This window comes from Lolium perenne, chromosome 2 (genome assembly GCF_019359855.2).
Source record: "Lolium perenne isolate Kyuss_39 chromosome 2, Kyuss_2.0, whole genome shotgun sequence".
NCBI lineage: Eukaryota > Viridiplantae > Streptophyta > Magnoliopsida > Poales > Poaceae > Lolium > Lolium perenne.
In genome coordinates, this window is record NC_067245.2 from 209,065,375 (window position 1) to 209,085,141 (window position 19,767).

Genomic DNA, 19,767 nt, shown 5'->3' on the forward strand with positions numbered 1-19,767 from the left:
TTCGGGAAAGTAGATACGTTTTGGACGTATCAACTACCCTTGCCCACCGGGCTACCGCGTCCCCGCCGGCGGCGTGCCGGTCCCTCCCGTCCCTCAGGGTACTTCGCGCCGGGCGGCCATCACGAACCACTACTACCTCGACCTCACGCCGGAGCAGCGGATGAATCCCCGCTGGCATCCCGATAACCAGCATACTTGGGACGCCTTCTTCATCAATCGGCGTGAGAGGGCGCTCGCCAGGTATGAGGAGGACGGTCTGCCTCCTGGAAACTTCCACGAGGCCGGCCGTCGGCTATGGTGGTACGGCCGGACTCGCAGAGCGTCATGGACTACATCACGGCCGGCGATATCCCCGCCTGCGCTACCCTCGATTCGAGCCACGAGCGCCGCCGACGACAGCGACGACAGCGGCAGCCGACGACGACGGTGGCAACTTAGAAGGCGACGACTACCAGTACAATGGCGGCGGCTATGAAGACTACGAGTATGCATATTACACGCCTAGGCAGGAGTATGACTAAATCACTCCAAATTTCATGTATGCAGGAGTATGACTTAGTCACTCCAAATTTCCTGTATGCAGGAGTATCATCAGTGCTATCTCGAGTCAATTGAATCATTCGAAAATGGACACCAAACACATCACGGGTAATATAATTCACATGATCCATTCAACAAAGTTTGGTACAATAAATTATTACACATCATTTCTTCCCTTGTGTCCCTGCTTGCTTACGATTGTGCCGTATCCATGGAGCATCCTCATCATTTAACTTAATGCTTGGGTCGGTGTTCACTTTGAAGGGCCGAATTTCAGCAAACATATTATAATCTTCTGACATGTCTGTCTTGTCCTCCACTCCCACGATGTTTCTTTTCCCTGAAAGAACAATGTGGCGCTTTGGATCATCGCATGATGTCTTGATCGTTTTCTTATCTTTCCGTTTCCTCGGTTTGCTACTCATGTCCTTCACATAGAAAACCTGAGCGACATCTTTCGCTAGGACGAATGGTTCGTCAAGGTAACCAAGATTGTTGAAATCCACCATTGTCATTCCGTATTGCTGGTCCACCTTTACCCCACCTCCTGTTAGCTTGAACCATTTGCACCGGAACAAAGGGACCCTAAAGGAGGGTCCATAGTCAAGTTCCCATATCTCCTCTATGTAACCATAATATGTGACCTTTTGCCCATTCTCGGTTCTTTGCATCAAAGCGGACACCACTGTTTTGGTTGGTGCTCTTTTTATCTTGGGCGATCGTGTAAAATGTATTCCCATTTATCTCGTACCCTTGGAAAGTCGTTATAGTCGAAGATGGTGTCTTGGCCAACATGTACAGCTGATCTACAACATGATCGTCACTCATTAAATGTTTTCTCAACCAACTGCCGAAAGTCTCCATGTGGGCCTTCCTAATCCAGGATTCAGGCTTCCCAGGGTTGTCCGAGCGTAAAATATTCTTGTGTTTCTCAAAGTACGGAGCCACCAAGCTGGAATTGGTCGAAGCGTGTGGTGTGCTTCAGTCAGAGAATGGCCGTCCATACATATCGTTGATTTCCTTCCGATCGTGCCTTTTCTACTTAGTCTCCCCTCGTGCCGCGATTGAGGAAGACCAATCGGCTTAAGGTCAGGAACAAAGTCAACACAAAACTCAATTACCTCCTCATTTCCATAGCCCTTGGCCGTTCTTCCTTCTCTCCTAGCACGGTTACGAACATATTTCTTTAATATTCCCATGAACCTCTCGAAGGGGAACATATTGTGTAGAAATACAGGACCGAGAATGGAAATCTCATCGACTAGGTGAACCAGGAGGTGCGTCATAATATTGAAGAAGGATGGCGGGAACACCAACTCGAAACTGACAAGACATTGGATCACATCGTTCTGTAACCGTGGTAGAACTTCTGGATTGATTACCTTCTGAGAGATTGCATTGAGGAATGCACATAGCTTCACAATGGCTACTCGAACATTTTCCGGCGAGAGCCCTCAAAGCAATCGGAAGCAATTGCGTCATAATCACGTGGCGATCGTGAGACTTCGAGTTTTGGAACTTTTTCTCCGCCATGTTTATTATTCCCTTTATATTGGACGAGAATCCTGACGGGACCTTCATACTGCTCGAGCATTCAAAAAAGATGACCTTCTCTTCTTTGGTCGTAGCGTAGTGACACGACCTTGAAACCGTTCCGGATGCCGGTCATCAGGGTCTTTCAAACTTTGCTGGTCCTGCCGTGCTTCCTTTGTATCATTTAACTTCCCATACACGCCCAAGAAGCTTAGGATGTTCACGCAAATATTCTTCGTAACGTGCATCACGTCGATTGCAGAGCGGACCTGTAGGACTTTCCAATATTCTAGCTCCCAGAATATAGATTTCTTCTTCCACATGGCTGCGTGCCCGTCAGCTCCCTTCGGAACTGATTGTCCGCCAGGACCCTTTCCAAAGATGACTTTCAAATCCTTGACCATATCAAATACCTCAGCACCAGTGTGTTCCGCAGGCTTCGGCCGGTGATCTGCCTTGCCGTTGTAATGCTTGCCTTTCTTTCTTACTGGATGACCTTTCGGAAGAAATCGACGATGCCCAAGGTACACGTTCTTCTTACAATTTGGCAAATGTACACTTTCAGTCTCATGTAAGCAGTGCGTGCATGCATTGTATCCCTTATTTGACAGTCCCGAAAGGTTACTAAGAGCAGGCCAATCGTTGATGGTTACGAAAAGCAACGCTCGTAGGTCAAATTCCTCTTCTTTGTGCTCATCCCACACACGGACACCAGGTCTGCCCCACAGATGTAAAAGTTCATCAACTAATGGCCTTAGGTACACATCGATGTCGTTGCCGGGTTGCTCCGGACCTTGGATGAGCACTGGCATCATAATGAACTTCCGCTTCATGCACAACCAAGGAGGAAGGTTGTAGATGCATAGAGTCACGGGCCAGGTACTATGGCTGGAGCTCTGCTCGCCAAAAGGATTCATGCCATCCGTACTTAGACCAAATCTTATGTTCCTTGCGTCAGCTGCAAAATCTTTGAACTCTCTGTTGATCTTTCTCCATTGCGTTCCATCTGCGGGGTGTCTCAACTCCCCGTCCGACTTACGGTCCTCTTTGTGCCATCGCAATAACTTGGCATGCTCTTTGTTCCAGAACAGACGTTTCAACCGTGGTATTATAGGAGCATACCACATCACCTTAGCGGGAACCCTCTTCCTGGATTTCTGGCCCTCAACATCGTCACCAGGGTCATCGCCTCTGATCTTATAACGCAATGCAGTGCATACCGGGCATTCATTCAAATTCTCGTATTCACCGCGGTAGAGGATGCAGTCGTTGATGCATGCATGTATCTTCAGAACCTCTAAACCTAGAGGGCGGACAACCTTCTTTGCTTCGTACGTCTTTGGCGGGCAACTCGTTATTCTTTGGAAACATATTCTTCAACATTTTCAGCAAGTTTTCAAATGCCGAGTCAGCTACACCTGCCTGTGCCTTCCATTTCAGCAAATCCAGTGTGCAGCCCAGCTTTTTCAGACCATCATCGCATCCGGGGTACAACGCCTTCCTGTGATCCTCTAACATGCGATCCAAGTTCTCCCTCTCTTTTTCAGTTTCGCAGCGTCTCCGTGCATCAGCAATGGTCCGACCAAGATCATCAACGGGATCATCACGTGCCTCTTCTTCACCTTCCCCTTCACCTTCCCTTTCACCTTCAGCATCCTCCATGAAAGTATCACCGAAATGAGCAAGATAGCTTTCATCGATGAAATCATCCCCTTCTTCATCTTCTTCCATTATAACCCCTCTTTCTTCATGCTTGGTCCAACAATTATAGCTTGGCATGAAACCGTGCCAAAGCAGGTGCATGTGAACATCTCTTGAGGAAGAGTAACCCTTCCGATTCTTACGGTTAACACATGGAATGAGATAACAAAACCCCCCGCTTGTTCGCATTAGCCACTACGAGGAAATCTTTCAAACCCGTCTTGAACTCGCTGAGAGTCGGTTACCGTACATCCATTGTCGATTCATCTGCATTATTATAATATAAAATATATAATTAACCATCATGCATTTGTTAAACTAACAAGCTACAAACAATATAAATTAAACAATGAACTACACACACATGCATATTTTATCAACGACGACACATCAAAGGTTCAAGTTGCTAACCGCGATCAAGGAGGAAAAAATAAATGAGAAAGCTCAAGTGTGGCTCCAACACTTCATATCATGTTTGTTTCATGCTCTTGGGGCATTTCATCAAACACCTTATGTGCATAAGAGGAACCAAAAGCAAACCTAACACCCACTTGTGAAGTTTGTGAAGAGAATGGCTCCAAATGGCTAAGTGTTGGCTGCTGGATGGGTATATATAGGGGAGGGGCTTTAGTCCCGGTTGGCCTGGCCAACCGCGACTAAAGGCCTTCGGGCACCTTTAGTCGCGGTTGGCCTGGCCAACCGCGACTAAAGCCCCCAACGTGCACCGGCTGGCCACCGAGCGCCCTGGGCCCAGGCCTTTGGTCGCGGTTCGCCTCCCGAACCGCGACTAAAGGTCCCATTAGTCGCGGTTCCTACAGCTTCGCGACTTATGGGGCTCACCGGAAGCCTGTTTTTCTACCAGTGTGGGTAGTATATGTCCGTAGTCGACACATATATACACGTACGTAATATGTAGTACTATTGTACTGAACCGCGTCAAGAGAAAAAAAGGTTCCTGATCCATGAAGAACTAGCCAGGTCTAAAATAAGACTAGTCGACCTCAGTCGTCCCATGATCCTCTCCTTCTCCGATTAGGCGGTCGGTCGGAGATAGCGTAGGAGAGGAGGCTGGCCCCCTCTGTAGAGTCCCGTGCTTCTCTCCCTCACCTCTTTGGCGGCTCTGTCAGTTGGAGACGGCAGGGGAGAGGTAGCAGTAGAGTTAGTTTAGGTCTAAGTTTTACACATGTGGAGATTGGTGAGATGTCAATGGGGATTTCGTCGCCGAGCTATTCGAGCTGCTTTTGGTGGCGGTTGTTGGTGGTGCGGCTGCTCATGGTGCTTGAGTGGAAGGAGACAGAGGAGGGCGGCGGCACCGCATCTAAATCCCCCCCCCCCCAAACTCAATAAAGCTCGATTGGAGCCCTCAAGATCGAGGTGGCGTTTACTTCTTTTTCAGGCCGCCGAGGTGGTGGTCAAGGAGATGATGAGCACCAACTTGCTGCTGTCCTTTGCAGATCTACGGAGCAGGCGGTCGTGGAGACTGCGACAATCTTCGAGAGCACTCTCTGGAAAGCTCACCACAAGGGGACTAATGCTGCCGTCTTTGCCTTGCCCCTACATCCTATGGCCAACTAGTGGCTCTCTTCCGGGAGTTCAACCTCCATCTGGATGCCTTTCTTGTCTACCAAGCGTCGGATCTTGTCGTCGCTTCGTCCCCAAGTGGTTCATCCCCGGAGGCGTCGAGATGGCCAGCGAAATTGGTTTTGGGTTAGCAAAGAGAAAACCTCGAGCACCTTCCTGTCGGACCTCGGCGCGGCATGCGCCTTGAGGTCACCGGTGAACGCGGAGAAGGAGCTTAGGTACCCAATTTCTTAGTTTTTCCTTGTGCTAGGGTCCTTTTTTTTATAAAGTCAGAGGTCTTATCTTCAAATATTAGGTTTTTGAAGACAATATAAGCCACAACCGTCGAGAACCAACCTGAGGTTGGGTGGTTGTACCCCTAGCCCACCAGAGTTCAAATCCCAGGTTTGACATTTGTGTGTCTCATAAAGGCGGAATATTCTTTCAGTGGGAGGCGACGTTCACGTCGATAGTGAGGCGCATGTGGTGACTTCGTCAATTTCAAGATCCAATCCGCCGGCTCGGTCTTTCGGAGGTGCTCATAGGGGTAGGGTGTGCGTGTGTGCGTTCATAGGGGTGAGTGTATGCGCGTGTATGTGAGCGCCTACGTTTGTACTGTGTTTCTCAAAAAAAAAAAAAAAAAGAAGCCACAACCGTCATAAGTAGTCGATTGGTCGACCTGCCTTAGACTGCCCCCTTTCTTCCGGGGAAAGTTGGTGAACGCATAAAAAAACCGATAATTCGAAGTTCTTGTAATCAAACTGAACCAATTGTGAAGTCTTGCAAAACTAACAAATGAGGGCCTCCATGTAATTGTGTATCTGCCGCTTTTTAATGCAGCTTCTATTCCTTCAGATGCCGCTTAGTGTTCAAAAAAAAAAAATCGATAACTACTGTTGGCATAGAAAACAAGACTAATGCTGCGACCTCCATTCTAAAATAAGGGTCGCAACCTTTGTAGACATAAATGTGTACAGTAAAATATATGTAGAATTGTAGATACGTCTAAACCTAGATAAATTTGCGATACTAAAAGGAAGGGAGCACTATGTGCCAGTGCATCCTGAGATAATGGACATTGCATGGATTACCCGGCAATGCGTTAGGAGTACTACATGAACAAGTACGTAGTGACTAGTGAGTACTTACTGAACCATGCACTTAGGCTGAACATTCGCTGCAACACAACCAACGCTTCGATTCCATCATCATCACCATTAATTAAGGCGAGGAAGTCTAGCAATCGAGGAAGATATCCCCATTCGACCGCCTCCTAGCTCCCATGTATCCCCATTCTTCCTCCATAGCCCGCGCTCGCCCGGCCGCTGCAGCCTCGCCGCCCCATCCCCCTATGCCGGCCCTCCCCAACGCCGCTTCCCCACGCCACCATCCGCGGTCCCCCGAAACCCCAGCTGCTCCTCTTCAAGCAACGCAACGCATCGAGGACGACGCGGCTCTGCCGGAACGGCACCGGCTGGGCCTCGTCGGACGACTAACCGTCTGCGGCCGTCTTCTTCTCGTCCGCGGAATCAAGCGCCGCCCCTCCTAGCCGTCCCAGGCCACCGGACACATCGACTTCTCATCGGTCAGTCTGGTTTCCTCCTACTTAATCCTATGCGTCTTCGTCTTCGTCTTCAATTGCCGTTCTGCTCACGCCCGGGAACACCCACTTGCGCTTTGATTCAGACAAGGTAGAGGAGGACGGCCACAGGGAGGATGGTTGAAAACAGGTTGGTCATGAGGAGCTGCTGACGTCGCCGTCCGGAGTGGGGAGCCGGGAGTGGGCGCACAAGACGAGTAGGCCATCCAGTCCAGTCTCGACCTCGTCGTCCAGCCCCGTGAAAGGTAATTTCTTTCGAGAATATATGTTGTATTCCCCACTTCAAACAGTCCCGTCACCCAGCCAAAATATGTAGTTCATTAGGATTGATTACAGATATATTTGGATTTGCCGTCCCTATCTACTTGTTTAGCCGAGAAGTAAGTGAGTTAGAAGTTTAATTTTAGGTTTGGCTTGCACGTACAAACAGAAAGCTCATTGTGTGCTCTTTTATTTTCAGTATAATCTGCAAGGGAGTTCTTTGTTTAGTCGCCTGAAATCTCTGTGATTTTTGTAGAGCTCTGTCACGGGCAAGGGCGAGGCTTCTTGAACAAGCAGGCACTTCCGGCCTCGACGTTGTTGTTTCGATCCTGCCCGGCCAAGCGCGAGCACTTCTCCCGATTCAGAATAAACTCTAGGTCTGGTTTCTTTCTCTATCTGTTCCCCACCGCTGCCTACCTCTGGCTTCGCTGATTCAAGATTTTCTGTTTTTTTGTTTCTTCAGATGGGGATCGATGTGGTAATCTTGATCTTCAGCCTGCTGCCAGCCCTAACCTACGGTGACACGGAAATGGAAGCAAGTAGGCGTCCACCTAGGCGCTTCAGTCCATGAACGCCCAGCTGCAAAGCCACCGTCTCCCATCGGCTTCTCGCTCTAGGGCTCGAGGCCTGCAAGGACTTGCTGCCGACAACACGGGTCGCTGACGCGGACCAAGAGTCGCCTTCCAGGCCCTCCACCAGCACGTTGCAGCAACCCCCTCAATTCCGGTTATGCTCCACCGAGAGCAAGACCACCACAGTACAAGAAGGTAGCCACCACCCATTTTTCTTGTTGACTACTTTTGTTGGGTCGTTGATGCTAGGATGATGTTGTTGTATGTGATCTTTGTGTTGTGCTAAATTTGGGTCAGATTAATTTGGTCTTTAGTTGTACGGTTGTACCACCTAATAAGATCATGAGACGATGAAATTGATTTGGTAACTTTGCTTCTCATCTTTGCATGCATCTATCATGTCATCGATGAGGAGAGCTGAAACCTGACTGACTCCATGTATGTATCATATCCGCCGTTGTCCGTGCTGTGTTTAACATAGCAGCATTCAAGGGTGTCGAGACCTAGCTGTAACCTGAGTTTGTGGTGCTTAAGTACAACTACATATGTTTGGTAAATGGCCATGCATGTGTATAACATATGCTACATTTCAGACTACGTACGGTATGGTCTGATTTAATTAGCTCGTTCTACTTGTACATCCACCCAATGTTCATATAAGCACACAAATCAAAATGACCTTTTATGAACGATCGGATTAAAACCTGAGTATTTATTAAACATGGAACTGGTTGAGGCCCTAATATTCTTCTAATTTGGTTCTCTACAGCATAACCTCAAGTTGATGAGTTTTCAGGTACTAATTGCATTTAACTGCTTTTGTTGAAGCTAAGTTTATCAATTGTAATCCTGTTGTTGATTCAAGGACCAGTATGGTTCAACCTAGCTAGCAGTTGTATATCGGAAGCGAGTCTCCATTTTATATCTGCAAGATAGGAATTTTCTCTTATGTACTACTTGTTATTTGTTGGAGAAGGTCTCCCGGGAGCTGCTGCATGACAACAAGCTCAAGCTTGTAAACCTTGTTAACACTTTTATCACAAGGTCACTAGCACTCATGGTTATGGCATGTTTATTTTTTCTTGTTTCTACGTTGTTGTTGTTGAGTACTCTGACCGGTGTACTTAGTACTTATTGCTGCATGTGTATATAGTGATTGCTGTCCTCTATGTATATTAGTTCTTACATATCATTGGTTGTGCTCAAGTAATTTCAATAAACTGAACTAGTAGTTGATGTATTTACATTTTTACTCACGGTTCTATCTCTTTTGGATAGTTGTTTTCCCCCTAGAATGTGTATCTTCTCTCGGTGTTGGCTGATATTTCCAACTATGTATAGGAGAACATGGACTACCAAACATAATCTTATACTAGGCCAAGAGGTGAACCAGAAGAAGAAAAAACCGATGTCTGAATTCTGCAGATTAGTTCTTGTTATACATGCATATGCAAGTAACTGAGTATGGATCAGATATCTTTGGGACAAATGCAAATTAGATTATCTATCTTGTTTGCATTGTTAGCCACCAAATCGGGGTACAAACGGGGGGGCTTTGTTCGTAATACTGTTCCATTGTGATCCGAACACAGATGTTCGTCGGAATTTGTATATACATGTTGCTGGGATCATGTAAAGTGTAAAACAGAAAAATTCTGGTGCTAAATAGATCTTATTCCCTTTTCTTGTTTAGCATCCGATTTTTCCTTGGTTTGGGCCTGAATAATTTGTTTGGTTTCCATTAGCTTGAAGTGTAGAACCAGAGGTGTAATTTTTCGGGTTTGTTCTACGATTTGACGTGATGTGCAAAATAAGCTAGATTCATGGCGTGTTGGTTCTGTCCAAGAAATGATACATGTGTAGTTTGTGTAACATCTGGACATCAATCACACATGTTTTTTTTTGTCAGTATTGTATGTTACATCCTCACAAGTTTCGTCACAATGTTATCTGTTTATTGTTCAGCCTCCTTAAACCCATCACAAAAATTAACCTGGTATTCTTAGCGCTTCAGAAGATTTCCCTTTTTCACCTCTGACGTTTGCTAAATTACAACCATATTTCTATCCATTTGGATGATATTCCTTTGCAACTGGGCACCGCCATTCAGGAGCTTGACCCCAATTTTCTTTTTCTTTGGTTACCCAGTTGCAAAGATATATCGATTGCTGCCAGGCTTCTATCCAATTCCTTTATGTCGTATTTACTGAAAAGATGCTTCTATTATGTATCGTATCTGGCAGGCTTCGAAATGAATATTGTAGGCAAATTTCTTGTTCAGAAATGTGCATTGGTACTACTATAATTATTTTCATGTCTATCAGTATTGAATAGCTGATCTTATGTAATTTGAAAAATGCTTCTGCGAATTGCATCAATGTGAATTCTAATGCTACTGCATATTCCATGCATGGTTGTTTCTACTTTCTAGTGTTTTGCTGGGTTATGAATGAATCTACACTGGCAAGCAATCTTGTCTTGGAAATAATTAATAATTGTGTTTAGCGACTTAGTCCTCTCAGGCTTAAGTTTGTTGAATGGTTATCATTTTTTGATAGTACAACTTAATACGAGTTAAATTGGTGGTGGTTGCTCTGTCGGATGGCTTTGATCACTTGTCTACATCCAATAGTACTTGCTCTGTTTTTGCTAGTATCAGTGTCCAAATGCATGCTGTTATTCACCTCACTCACCTCATGTCTGGCAATTTTAATTTGGGAATTAGCAATGCACTTTTTGCTAAGTTTTTTGTAATTATTTACCTTTACTGTCATTAACACAACAATCATGCCATGAAATGGGATATGTATTCGGTCATTTATTAAGTTTATATGTTTGTTCTCTGTTTCATCAGTTTCTTAATTCTCAGATAGTAACTAAACAATTCGATATATCTGATATTGTTCTTTGTATTATCACTACACCCAAGATTCTGTGTGCCATTGGTATTGCTATGTCTGGTTAACCATTTCATTGTCTTTTTTTTATCTGACTTTACTGTTTGTTGGGTCTGCAGATATACGGGGATAAATCTTTGCCAGTGGCAGCGGTGGCCTCTTCTTGGTCTTAATGTTGTAGGTGAGCTTCTGATTGTTCCCTTATTTGTATTATCACTACACCCAAGATTCTCTGTGTGCCATTGGTATTGCTATGTCTGGTTAACCATTTCATTGTTTTTTCTTTATCTGACTTTACTGTTTGTTGGGTCTGCAGACATACGGGGATAAATCTTTGCCAGTGGCAGCGGTGGCCTCTTCTTGGTCTTAATGTTGTAGGTGAGCTTCTGATTGTTCCCTTCTCTCCTAGTATTGGGCTTATTTCTAGTAACCACATGTTTTTCTATGGTCTATGCTAGTAGAGAATGTGGCAGCGGTGGCCTCTTCTTGGTCTTAATGTTGTAGGTGAGCTTCTGATTGTTCCCTTCTCTCCTAGTATTGGGCTTATTTCTAGTAACCACATGTTTTTCTATGGTCTATGCTAGTAGAGAATTCATTCTCAATTAGGAAGTGGAGGTTTTGTGAACTACTTGGTTAATAATTTGTCTGCCCTAGCTGGGAGCAAAAGTTTTCTAGACTTCCCGGTCTCAAGTCTCAACAGGAGCTTTTTATATGTGATTTACCACATTTTATTTTATAATAATTATTGGTTAATTTTCAGGATACCATAGTGCTTATTTTACTAGAACGCATGTTTCGGGCACAGGTTAAATAGTCACAGGTTCCAATTTTTTAATGCAAACTAGGGTCTTGATAGAGGAATCCGGCAGTCTTATCTACCTACTGATAGTTCTTAGGGTCATTCAACGAAATCATTAGTACTGCTACAAAGTAAACAAATTAGTGGTAGTCTGATAATAATTGTCACTGTCATGTAACCGTTGTATCGGTGCTAGTACGTAGTAGCTGAAAGTGGAAATGCCTCGGTAGCATTATTATTTATCTTCTTTCAGTTTATATAAGTATCTTGCATTGACTTTCAGTTATGTATTCCTTATCATTTTTTTTTCCACTGGGAAATCATCCGTGTGAAGCTGCAGAGTGCAAATATCAAACACTTGACAGTTTACAAGGCCATTTGTTAGTCTGTCTTCCACCCTTTAAAAGCCAAGAATAGAAACTTTGATTGCTGTGTGATTCAGCTTGTTTCCAGTGCCATTTTAGGTGGTCCTTGCTGTGAAACAAGTGCTGCTTTGCACTAGCAGTTCTGGTATTACTAGAATAGGGTCAGTTCTGAATACAAGTTTAGCTTTTAGAATACTCATAGATACTAGTTTCGATTCTCACCCCTAAATTCTAGATAAATAGAACTTGCCTTGGCAAGTTTATAGTTTTTTTTTCGAGAAAACGCATAAAGCTTTTGCGTCTCATTTATTTATTTGAATATGTAGAAGGTTTGTTGTCACATGCCTCCGAAGAGGAACATAACAGAAGAAGCTTTTGCATTATATACTACTATTATGCTAAATGAAATTCCAAACTTTGAGAAGTCTGATGATATACATCCTTTTAGTTCAAATATGAATCTGTCTTTAGTTTATCAGCTTCATTCAGACTGCCAGGCTGCTTCATAAAACATTACTGTAGTATATGTTAAAGTTTTGATCATGCTATCAGGCTCTCTATTCACTTTATATCAGCCGATGCTGCATTATGTAGGGCAGTGGCGGAGCTAGGATTGGAGCAAGCCCCGGGGCAAAAACTAAGCGCACGAAAAAATTCTAAAAAAACACTTGCAATAACTCAAAATTGATACAATAGCAAAGATGAACATATATTTTCAAATCCATTGTTAACGCTCAATGAGTTCGAAGGAAATTACCTAGTTGAGAGGAGCATAAAATCTAGAAATAATTTTTCGCAAATCATATATTTCATGTTCTGTTCCTAAATGTGAAGTCAATTGCAAACAATTGTTAAAACATAGCACCATATCACTCAATCAGGGGTCATTCATCATCTGTTCCTAAAACAAGAAACCCCACAGGAAATTACCTAGTTGAGAGGAGCAGCAGCCGAGCCGGAAGCAATCTGCAGTTCTGCAGTTGGAATGAAGATAGGAATTAAGAGCAGAGGAGGACAAGGCAGTGCCGCAGAAATCTGTCGCCGGCCGATGGTAGTGGGCGCAGAGGAGCCGACGAGGGCAAGCGGCGCCGCGGCCGCAGGTATGCAGGCAGGGGCGGGCTCCGGCAGCAAGGCGACCTGGAACGTGGCGGCGCGCTCTTGCGCAGCGACGAAGCGAGCGAGGGCGACGGGTCACACCAGCGAGCGAGAGTTCGAAGGCCAAACCGAGTTGGGCTTGACCTGATCCGCACCTCAGGCCAAATGTTTTTTTCGGGAATAGGAAGAAGAAAATTTTCTGGCGCCCCGGGCCATGGCCCTTGTTGCCCTGGGCCTGGCTCCGCCCCTGATGTAGGGTAATGGTGATTTTTATTCTGGCTGTTGTTCTTGATGTGATAAATGTAAGTGAAAAAACATGAGGAAATTGATTACTATCTATGTTGTTAAACATGATTCACAGAAATAATTACCAATAGATTGATGAATTCAACATTAAATCATCTTTTGAACACACCATCCAACTGTTTTACTTGCTGTCGGACATATATTATAAAGAAATAGACCTAGCTTGTTAATTTGGGCCAGAAATGAAGTATTTGGGTCTGTTAAGTACCTACTGAGGTTGGCAAATGTTGTGTTTTGCCAAGGCAAACTACAAGTTGGATGAGAATGGCTCATGTGTACTTTTGTCATGAAATGTTGTAGTTGTTTGTGCACTTCTCTGTTAGCTGATTAGAACATATTCTTCTCGCATTCGTTCCATTACTGTTTATCGTTATTATTGTTTATTTACTTATCCTGTTGTGGTAAGCAAAACTATGTATTCTCTTTTTTCTTATAACCATTATATTTTTTCAGCATTTATCCTCTGTCCAAGTAAGAAGAACAGATCAAGCGCCACCATGGTGCTGTCATTGTGGAGCGCTGAGTACGCAAGCCCTGCCGTGGCACTGTACGAGCCGAGCTTCTTCAACCAGTGGTAGTCGCTAGAGCAGTACAAAGAGGAGCGGATTGACATGGCACACATGAAGGGGAGAAATGGATGTGGCCCTGATGCAGTAGCGGTAGTGGAGTATTAAAGATGGAGATGGCCAGGAGGTAGCCATGGTTTCGACTACTTCAACTTCCCTTGCTGCCATGTGATGGAGGCGAGTTCACTGTGTTGCAGCCATGGCAGCGTCCGCTTTCTTCTAGGACTCCATGCTCTAGGTGAGTCATCATGTTCCTCTTATTTCTCCTCTACATGCTATGTGTACCTCGATCATACAACGGTTGCTTGTGTGATCCGGCCGAAGAGTCGATTATCTACTTATTTAGGGCTCAGTGGTGACGTTGTTTGATTAATATTTTGTATTGGCAACGATTTGGTATATTATTCTACATATTTCGAATTACTGTGTAGTATCATCTGCATAGATCTATATGATTTTTGGGTTCCGACATGATTTGTTTTCAGTTGATATTACAGGCCCCTGTCGAATTTTAATTTAATCATATAAAGTTGTGTATTTTGTCCTGATTTGATGTCGTTCTCTAGATCTATCTTGCAATGTTGTAATACAATGAGCTAGCAATGTTTGTTTGTGAAATATTGGAGGCTACTTTTTCATGTCTTGGAATCATTGAGACCACGTTTTGGAAATATTGGAATCTTGTTTTGACTACAGTTCTGTTGAGGTTGCATATGAGTATGAACATCCTTTTAATGGTAAATAACCTAGGTTTTGTTGAAATTCTGGTCTGATTGAGCCTAACACAAACCTTTTAATTACCGCCAATGCAGCTTATTGTGTTCCACGGCCTCCTCACTGGTAGACTTGTATGCGAGAAGGTCAATCCGGGCAGTGCAGCAGGCGTTCCGGAGCGAGGTCAGTTGATCATCATCTGCAATTTAGCATCATAACATGGTTTCATCCAAAGCTTCTTGTCCAAAATCAGTTGCATGGTTTTGGCATCATACATACATGCATGGTTTCATATACATGTGCGCTTCCTCTCCTCGGACAAATAAAATAAGTAGCCGGTATGGATAAACTTCCGTCATTGCATGTAAAAGCATCAACTCCTAGAATTATTACTTTTGGATAGTTGAGGTTAGAAGTTTGAGCTCTGTTATTATTGGCCATTCTCTTGCGATGCCCAGAATTATGTGGGCCATCTCCCTCTCACACGTTTATTTTTCTTATCGGTGCCTTTTCATGTATTGTAGATGACTACACACATTGAGTAGAGATGGACTCAGACCGAGATGCAAAAAAATGCTCTCAGACTTGTTTACTACCATAATAGATGAAACTCAAATACCTATGAAGATTATTCTGACATGAATAATTTTCATTAATTCGTATTTGTATTGTTCGGCATATGTTTTATCTTTCCAACTAAGTACAAACTATAATAGTTGCTGGAATCTCAAGTGGTATTCACCATACGACCTGTTCATCTCGAAAATCTCAGGGGAGGTATTGAAGAAGTCTGCAAGCTCTACTGATGCATGGTGTGTACAATACCAACATTTGAGAAGTCAGCCTGTATCATGGAAATTTCATTCGTATCACTGCTTGCCATGTCTGGTTTTTTAGCTACTTATATCCTTGTGAGACGACATCGAATATGGATTTGGTCATTCTTTGGTGGATGTTTAGGATTATGGACTGATTGATTCTATTGCTAGCTCTTGGCATGATCTGAGTGTTGCTAACACCGTTGTGTGTATATATAAATATCGTGCCGGTGAAATTTAGATATTCCTTATTGTAGTATCATTCTCTGCTTAAGTATTGATTTATGTGGTATGTCCCTGCATAGGAATCATGCTCCTGTGTATGCGTTGGGCAATAGTGAACTGGTTTCCTTTGCACATTTGTGATTTTATTTTTAACTTGCATCTCTTCTTTAATAACCATCTGATCGAGTTGAAAGATTTTCTGGTGCAGATGATGGTGACGAGGATGCCCAAACGTTTGGACATGAGCTGGATGAGAAGCTTTCCATGATCAAGTGCTGTCCCGCAGCTGTGTTGTCCAGTAGCACAAGTGCTGTCCTCGGCGGCGCTTATGAGAAGTCCAAGAAGAAGGAGCAATCAAGTCTCTCATCTGGAGGTATATCTTTCAAAGGCTTCCCTTGAGGAAAGAGGGCCGGTATGGATGACATCCTCAATGTAATTGGCACTGCCTATCTTCCTTTGTTGTGTGTTCCCTATAACACACTCTTCATAGTGGAGAAACATAGTTTATACAACTAACTGACATCTTTCTTTGTTGAACAGGACCTTACCTCATGGCGGCCCTTTTGACAAAGAGGTTATGACGGCTCTTCAGGATGGTACAGTTTTCCACCGAAAAAGTTCCCTTGTTTACTTTATACTAGTCTTCCTTGCTATAGTTAGCCTTTTTGGTCAAGTCTTGGTGCTGGACAAGAAGTGCTGAATGGATGTGCATAAGAGTAGTGTGATCTCTTTGCAAAGTCTAGATGTAGAGTAGAGTGGTCATAAGGGGTATATAAGTGCAAATTTGAGCCGAGTCAAGGAAGGTGTGGATTAGTTTAGTTGAATGTTGTGAACATATGAACTAGAATGATTGTGTTGCATCATACATCTCAAACCACTAGTGCAGCACAATAATCTATAGGTGTTGCTAATAGAAGAAATTATTTTCAGTAAATTGGGCACACTGTAACTAGAATGATTGTGTTGCTTCTATCAGGTGCACTGGATACTGATAGTCTGATGCACGTTGTGAACCACTTGGAAAGGTATAGGTCTCATAATGGATGACTTCGTGTCTACCTTTAATATTTGTGTTGTGAAATTTATCAAATTGTTTCCTTATCTGCTGTTGAGGTACATGCCTGGACTTTGGCCAAGTGGACAAGGGTGCAGTTGCAAGTTACCTTCACTGATATATATTTTTGTTCTTGGGGCATAAGCCAATTGGAGTAGGGCGAGTTTCTATTTAGTTGGCATGATTGATTCTTTGTGTTGGCTGTTCATGAATATGAATGAAATGTAATATGTGATGTTCTCAGTATAGAATTTTGAATGATTTTTCAACTTATTTCTTACTCGGAAAGAATTATGGTATGCCTCTGATGTGTCAGATATACATACACATCGACTGGATGGCCAGAGCAGCAACTACACATGTATTGAGGACTTGGGAGCATTTGGTCCCGCTTACAGGTAGACAAGGAACAACATATTTCCTTCCATGCAGATTAACATGACATGTTGTTGTGGGTGAGTGGAGTTCCTGGATAGATGGAGTAAAATTGGTCAAGTAGAATGAATAAATTGGCGAGGTGTAGTGTACATTTTTCTACTTGACATATACTTTCTTTACGGGGAGCTGATTTTTAGTTTGCTTCAAATTGCCTACCGTGCTGAGCTACCCTGCCAACTTGGCCTAGGACTAAGCCAACCCGAAGGTGGGTCCTATCATAAAGAAGATGATGTCCCAGTTAATGTCATGAGAAGTAGATGAACTCTCAGGTGAAGAGTGTCGTCTTTATTGTGGATGGGGATTGGTGTAGAGAAACACTCTTTGTCATGAGGATCCTTGGGCTTAGTGGGCTGGATGTGTTAGAAAGATACTTCTTTCTAATTGCTTGTTCACTGTGTTATTACTTTGTGTTCCTGCTCCCTATAGTTTATCCGAATAATGAGCGTCATGTTATCCAAATTAGGTGTGAAGTCCTTAAACTTTTTTCCAGTTGACAATGAAACCAGAGTTGATTCAAATTGTGTATGCAGTATTGCAAAAGTACATGCTTAGGTGTCTTCTGCCAGTGCTTATTTGCTTGATGTCGTGTGCATGCTTTGAATTTGATACTGTCCTATTTGAACTATTAGTTTGTTTACGGATGACAAGTGTTAGATGTGATTATGCAACTTGGGGAAGTTTTTTATACTTCTTGTAGACATAATGGTGTACGGGCAAGAACTAGTTCTCTGTGTTAAACTAAATTTGCAAATAGTTACATCTATGTTCCCTTAAAAAAATATGCCAGGTAGTATGGAATGATACATCGACTCTGGGCATTTCTTGTGTGCCATCTCTACATTTTATGAAGAAAATACCAGGTACATGTTCTGGTTTCATGTCTCTGAATGTGAGCAGCAAATAAATAACTTAAGATGCTGTCTGAATGTGAGAATACATAGGTCTGGCACACATAAGTGAGCCTGACAGACTGGTACAATCGGCTAGATACTTGATTTTACTCTTCATAGTGCATCTAGTAAACTTTGAAGGAATATGTTGCCTATTTGCTCCTTGATTGCCTCCTGAATTGAAAATTGTTTTCTAGATTTAGTAATCCTACTTTAGTTGTGTTTTTGTATTTCAGCGGAGAAATGGAGCCGGCCAGCAGAGCTGGCTCTGGTCGCTGGATCCAGCCAGCAAGTAGCCTGTGGGTTTTGGTACTTTTCTGGTTGCCTATTGTGTTGTCTGGGATCAATCGTGTGGGAGTGCAATGAATGCTTCTTTTCACTAATACCAGTTATGGTGAGATACATAGCGAGCAACCAGCACTATTTCGGTTGAGCTCATCATGCCTGGTGGTCTAGATTATAGTTTTTATAATAAGGTGAGTTGTGAATTCAGGTATAGCATTTACAGCATTTTGCATTATTGTGCCTTGGAAACTTCTCATTTTCCATTATAATATCCCAATGATAGGCTCAGTGAAATTCCAAAGTTTGAGATGGTCTGCTTGTCTTTTAGTTGAGATATGAAGCTATCTTCATCTACATTCCAGAGTGCCAGCCTGCTACATAGAACCTTGTACATACTGGCTGCATATTAACCTAAGAGCCAAAACACCATGTCCTAAATCATCATGCTATTAGGCTCTGTATCCACTTTATACCAGTCGAGTCTGGTAAATAAAAGTGAAAAAATGGCTAATCTGAATGTGGTTTCGTCTCTCATTAATAACTGACTAATATGTTCTACTCCATCATCCTATACCTAGTAGTAGCACATGGAGTGACACATGGCTTGTCTGAAAGAAATCATTTTTGCTATTGTTGTTTTTCCTTTTTGTAATGGACAGAAAACCAGTGAGTAATGCTCTGGTTGTGTCGTGTGGGTTGTTTAGTCAAAACCCTCCTTGAAATCTATCTATTCTTGCTAGATGTTCTCTAGAAGTGACCAAGATGGCTTGTTTTTGTGCAAGGATGATGACGAGGACTAGATGGCAGCCAGGGTAGCAGCTGTGACCTGTAGCTGCTGCAGCTTGGTGCATCTTACTCGGATGGCAGCTGGAAGACTCGTGGGACAATGGGCATCAGCAGCTGGAAGACTCGTGGGACAATGGGCAGCGGCAGCTGGAAGACTCGTGGGACAATGGACATCTTCATATATACGGCTTGGTCGTTGAACAATCTCTAAGCAGATGCAGCTTTCTTTCTAGCTCCTTATTTATCTCTGCATTATTTATGGTTGCAACCGAGCTTTGAGATTTGAGAGCATCTTGTAACCTGGCATGTATGTGTTGTACGTAACCGTCCCAACTTTCATTGATGTTTGTTGTTTGGTATTGCACTATTTTTGTTTGATTATTCCTTTGGGGAGGTTGATTGTAGGACTGAATGTCAAATGAGTTGTGATGTGTGCACTCTAGTCTTTTCCGATATATATTACCTGTGTGTTCTGGATGTCTGAAAAACATCAAAGGTCAAGCTGAACAACCTCTAGCTGATTAATTAGTTACCCTAATTTTTTGAAGAAAATCCTGCTGATCTTCCTCGTTTATATCTAGTTGATAAACAACAATTTTTGCTCATTAACCTCTATCATTTATTGTTTTGACAAGGTTATTCTGCTCCCTAACTTATGCTCCTGCTCCAATAAAAATTCAGAAAAAATAGCGAATAAAATAAAAAAAATCTGAAATATTTGTACAATGAATTATTGTCATTTCTCAGCACAATAAGCAGTTA

General features: G+C 43.3%; 1 protein-coding gene across 4 annotated transcripts; it reads left to right on the top strand.

The window, feature by feature from the left end:
* The first annotated feature begins 6,532 nt into the window (after positions 1-6,532).
* Positions 6,533-19,447, top strand: LOC127334711 (uncharacterized). Of its 4 annotated transcripts, none has more exons than XM_071826459.1 (13): positions 6,533-6,919; positions 7,021-7,179; positions 7,452-7,572; positions 7,659-7,962; positions 10,784-10,845; positions 10,981-11,042; positions 11,123-11,168; positions 13,683-14,033; positions 14,608-14,692; positions 15,761-15,984; positions 16,093-16,148; positions 16,923-17,004; positions 18,171-19,447. In XM_071826459.1, the coding sequence occupies exons 10-13, from the start codon at positions 15,881-15,883 to the stop codon at positions 18,298-18,300; spliced, it is 372 nt and encodes a 123-aa protein (XP_071682560.1). In that variant the 5' UTR covers positions 6,533-6,919; positions 7,021-7,179; positions 7,452-7,572; positions 7,659-7,962; positions 10,784-10,845; positions 10,981-11,042; positions 11,123-11,168; positions 13,683-14,033; positions 14,608-14,692; positions 15,761-15,880; the 3' UTR covers positions 18,301-19,447. The 4 variants fall into 4 exon arrangements, with proteins under 4 accessions (XP_071682560.1, XP_071682559.1, XP_071682561.1 ...); XM_071826458.1 differs by having other exon boundaries at positions 11,126-11,168; XM_071826460.1 differs by lacking the exon at positions 11,123-11,168.
* The last annotated feature ends 320 nt before the right edge of the window (positions 19,448-19,767 follow it).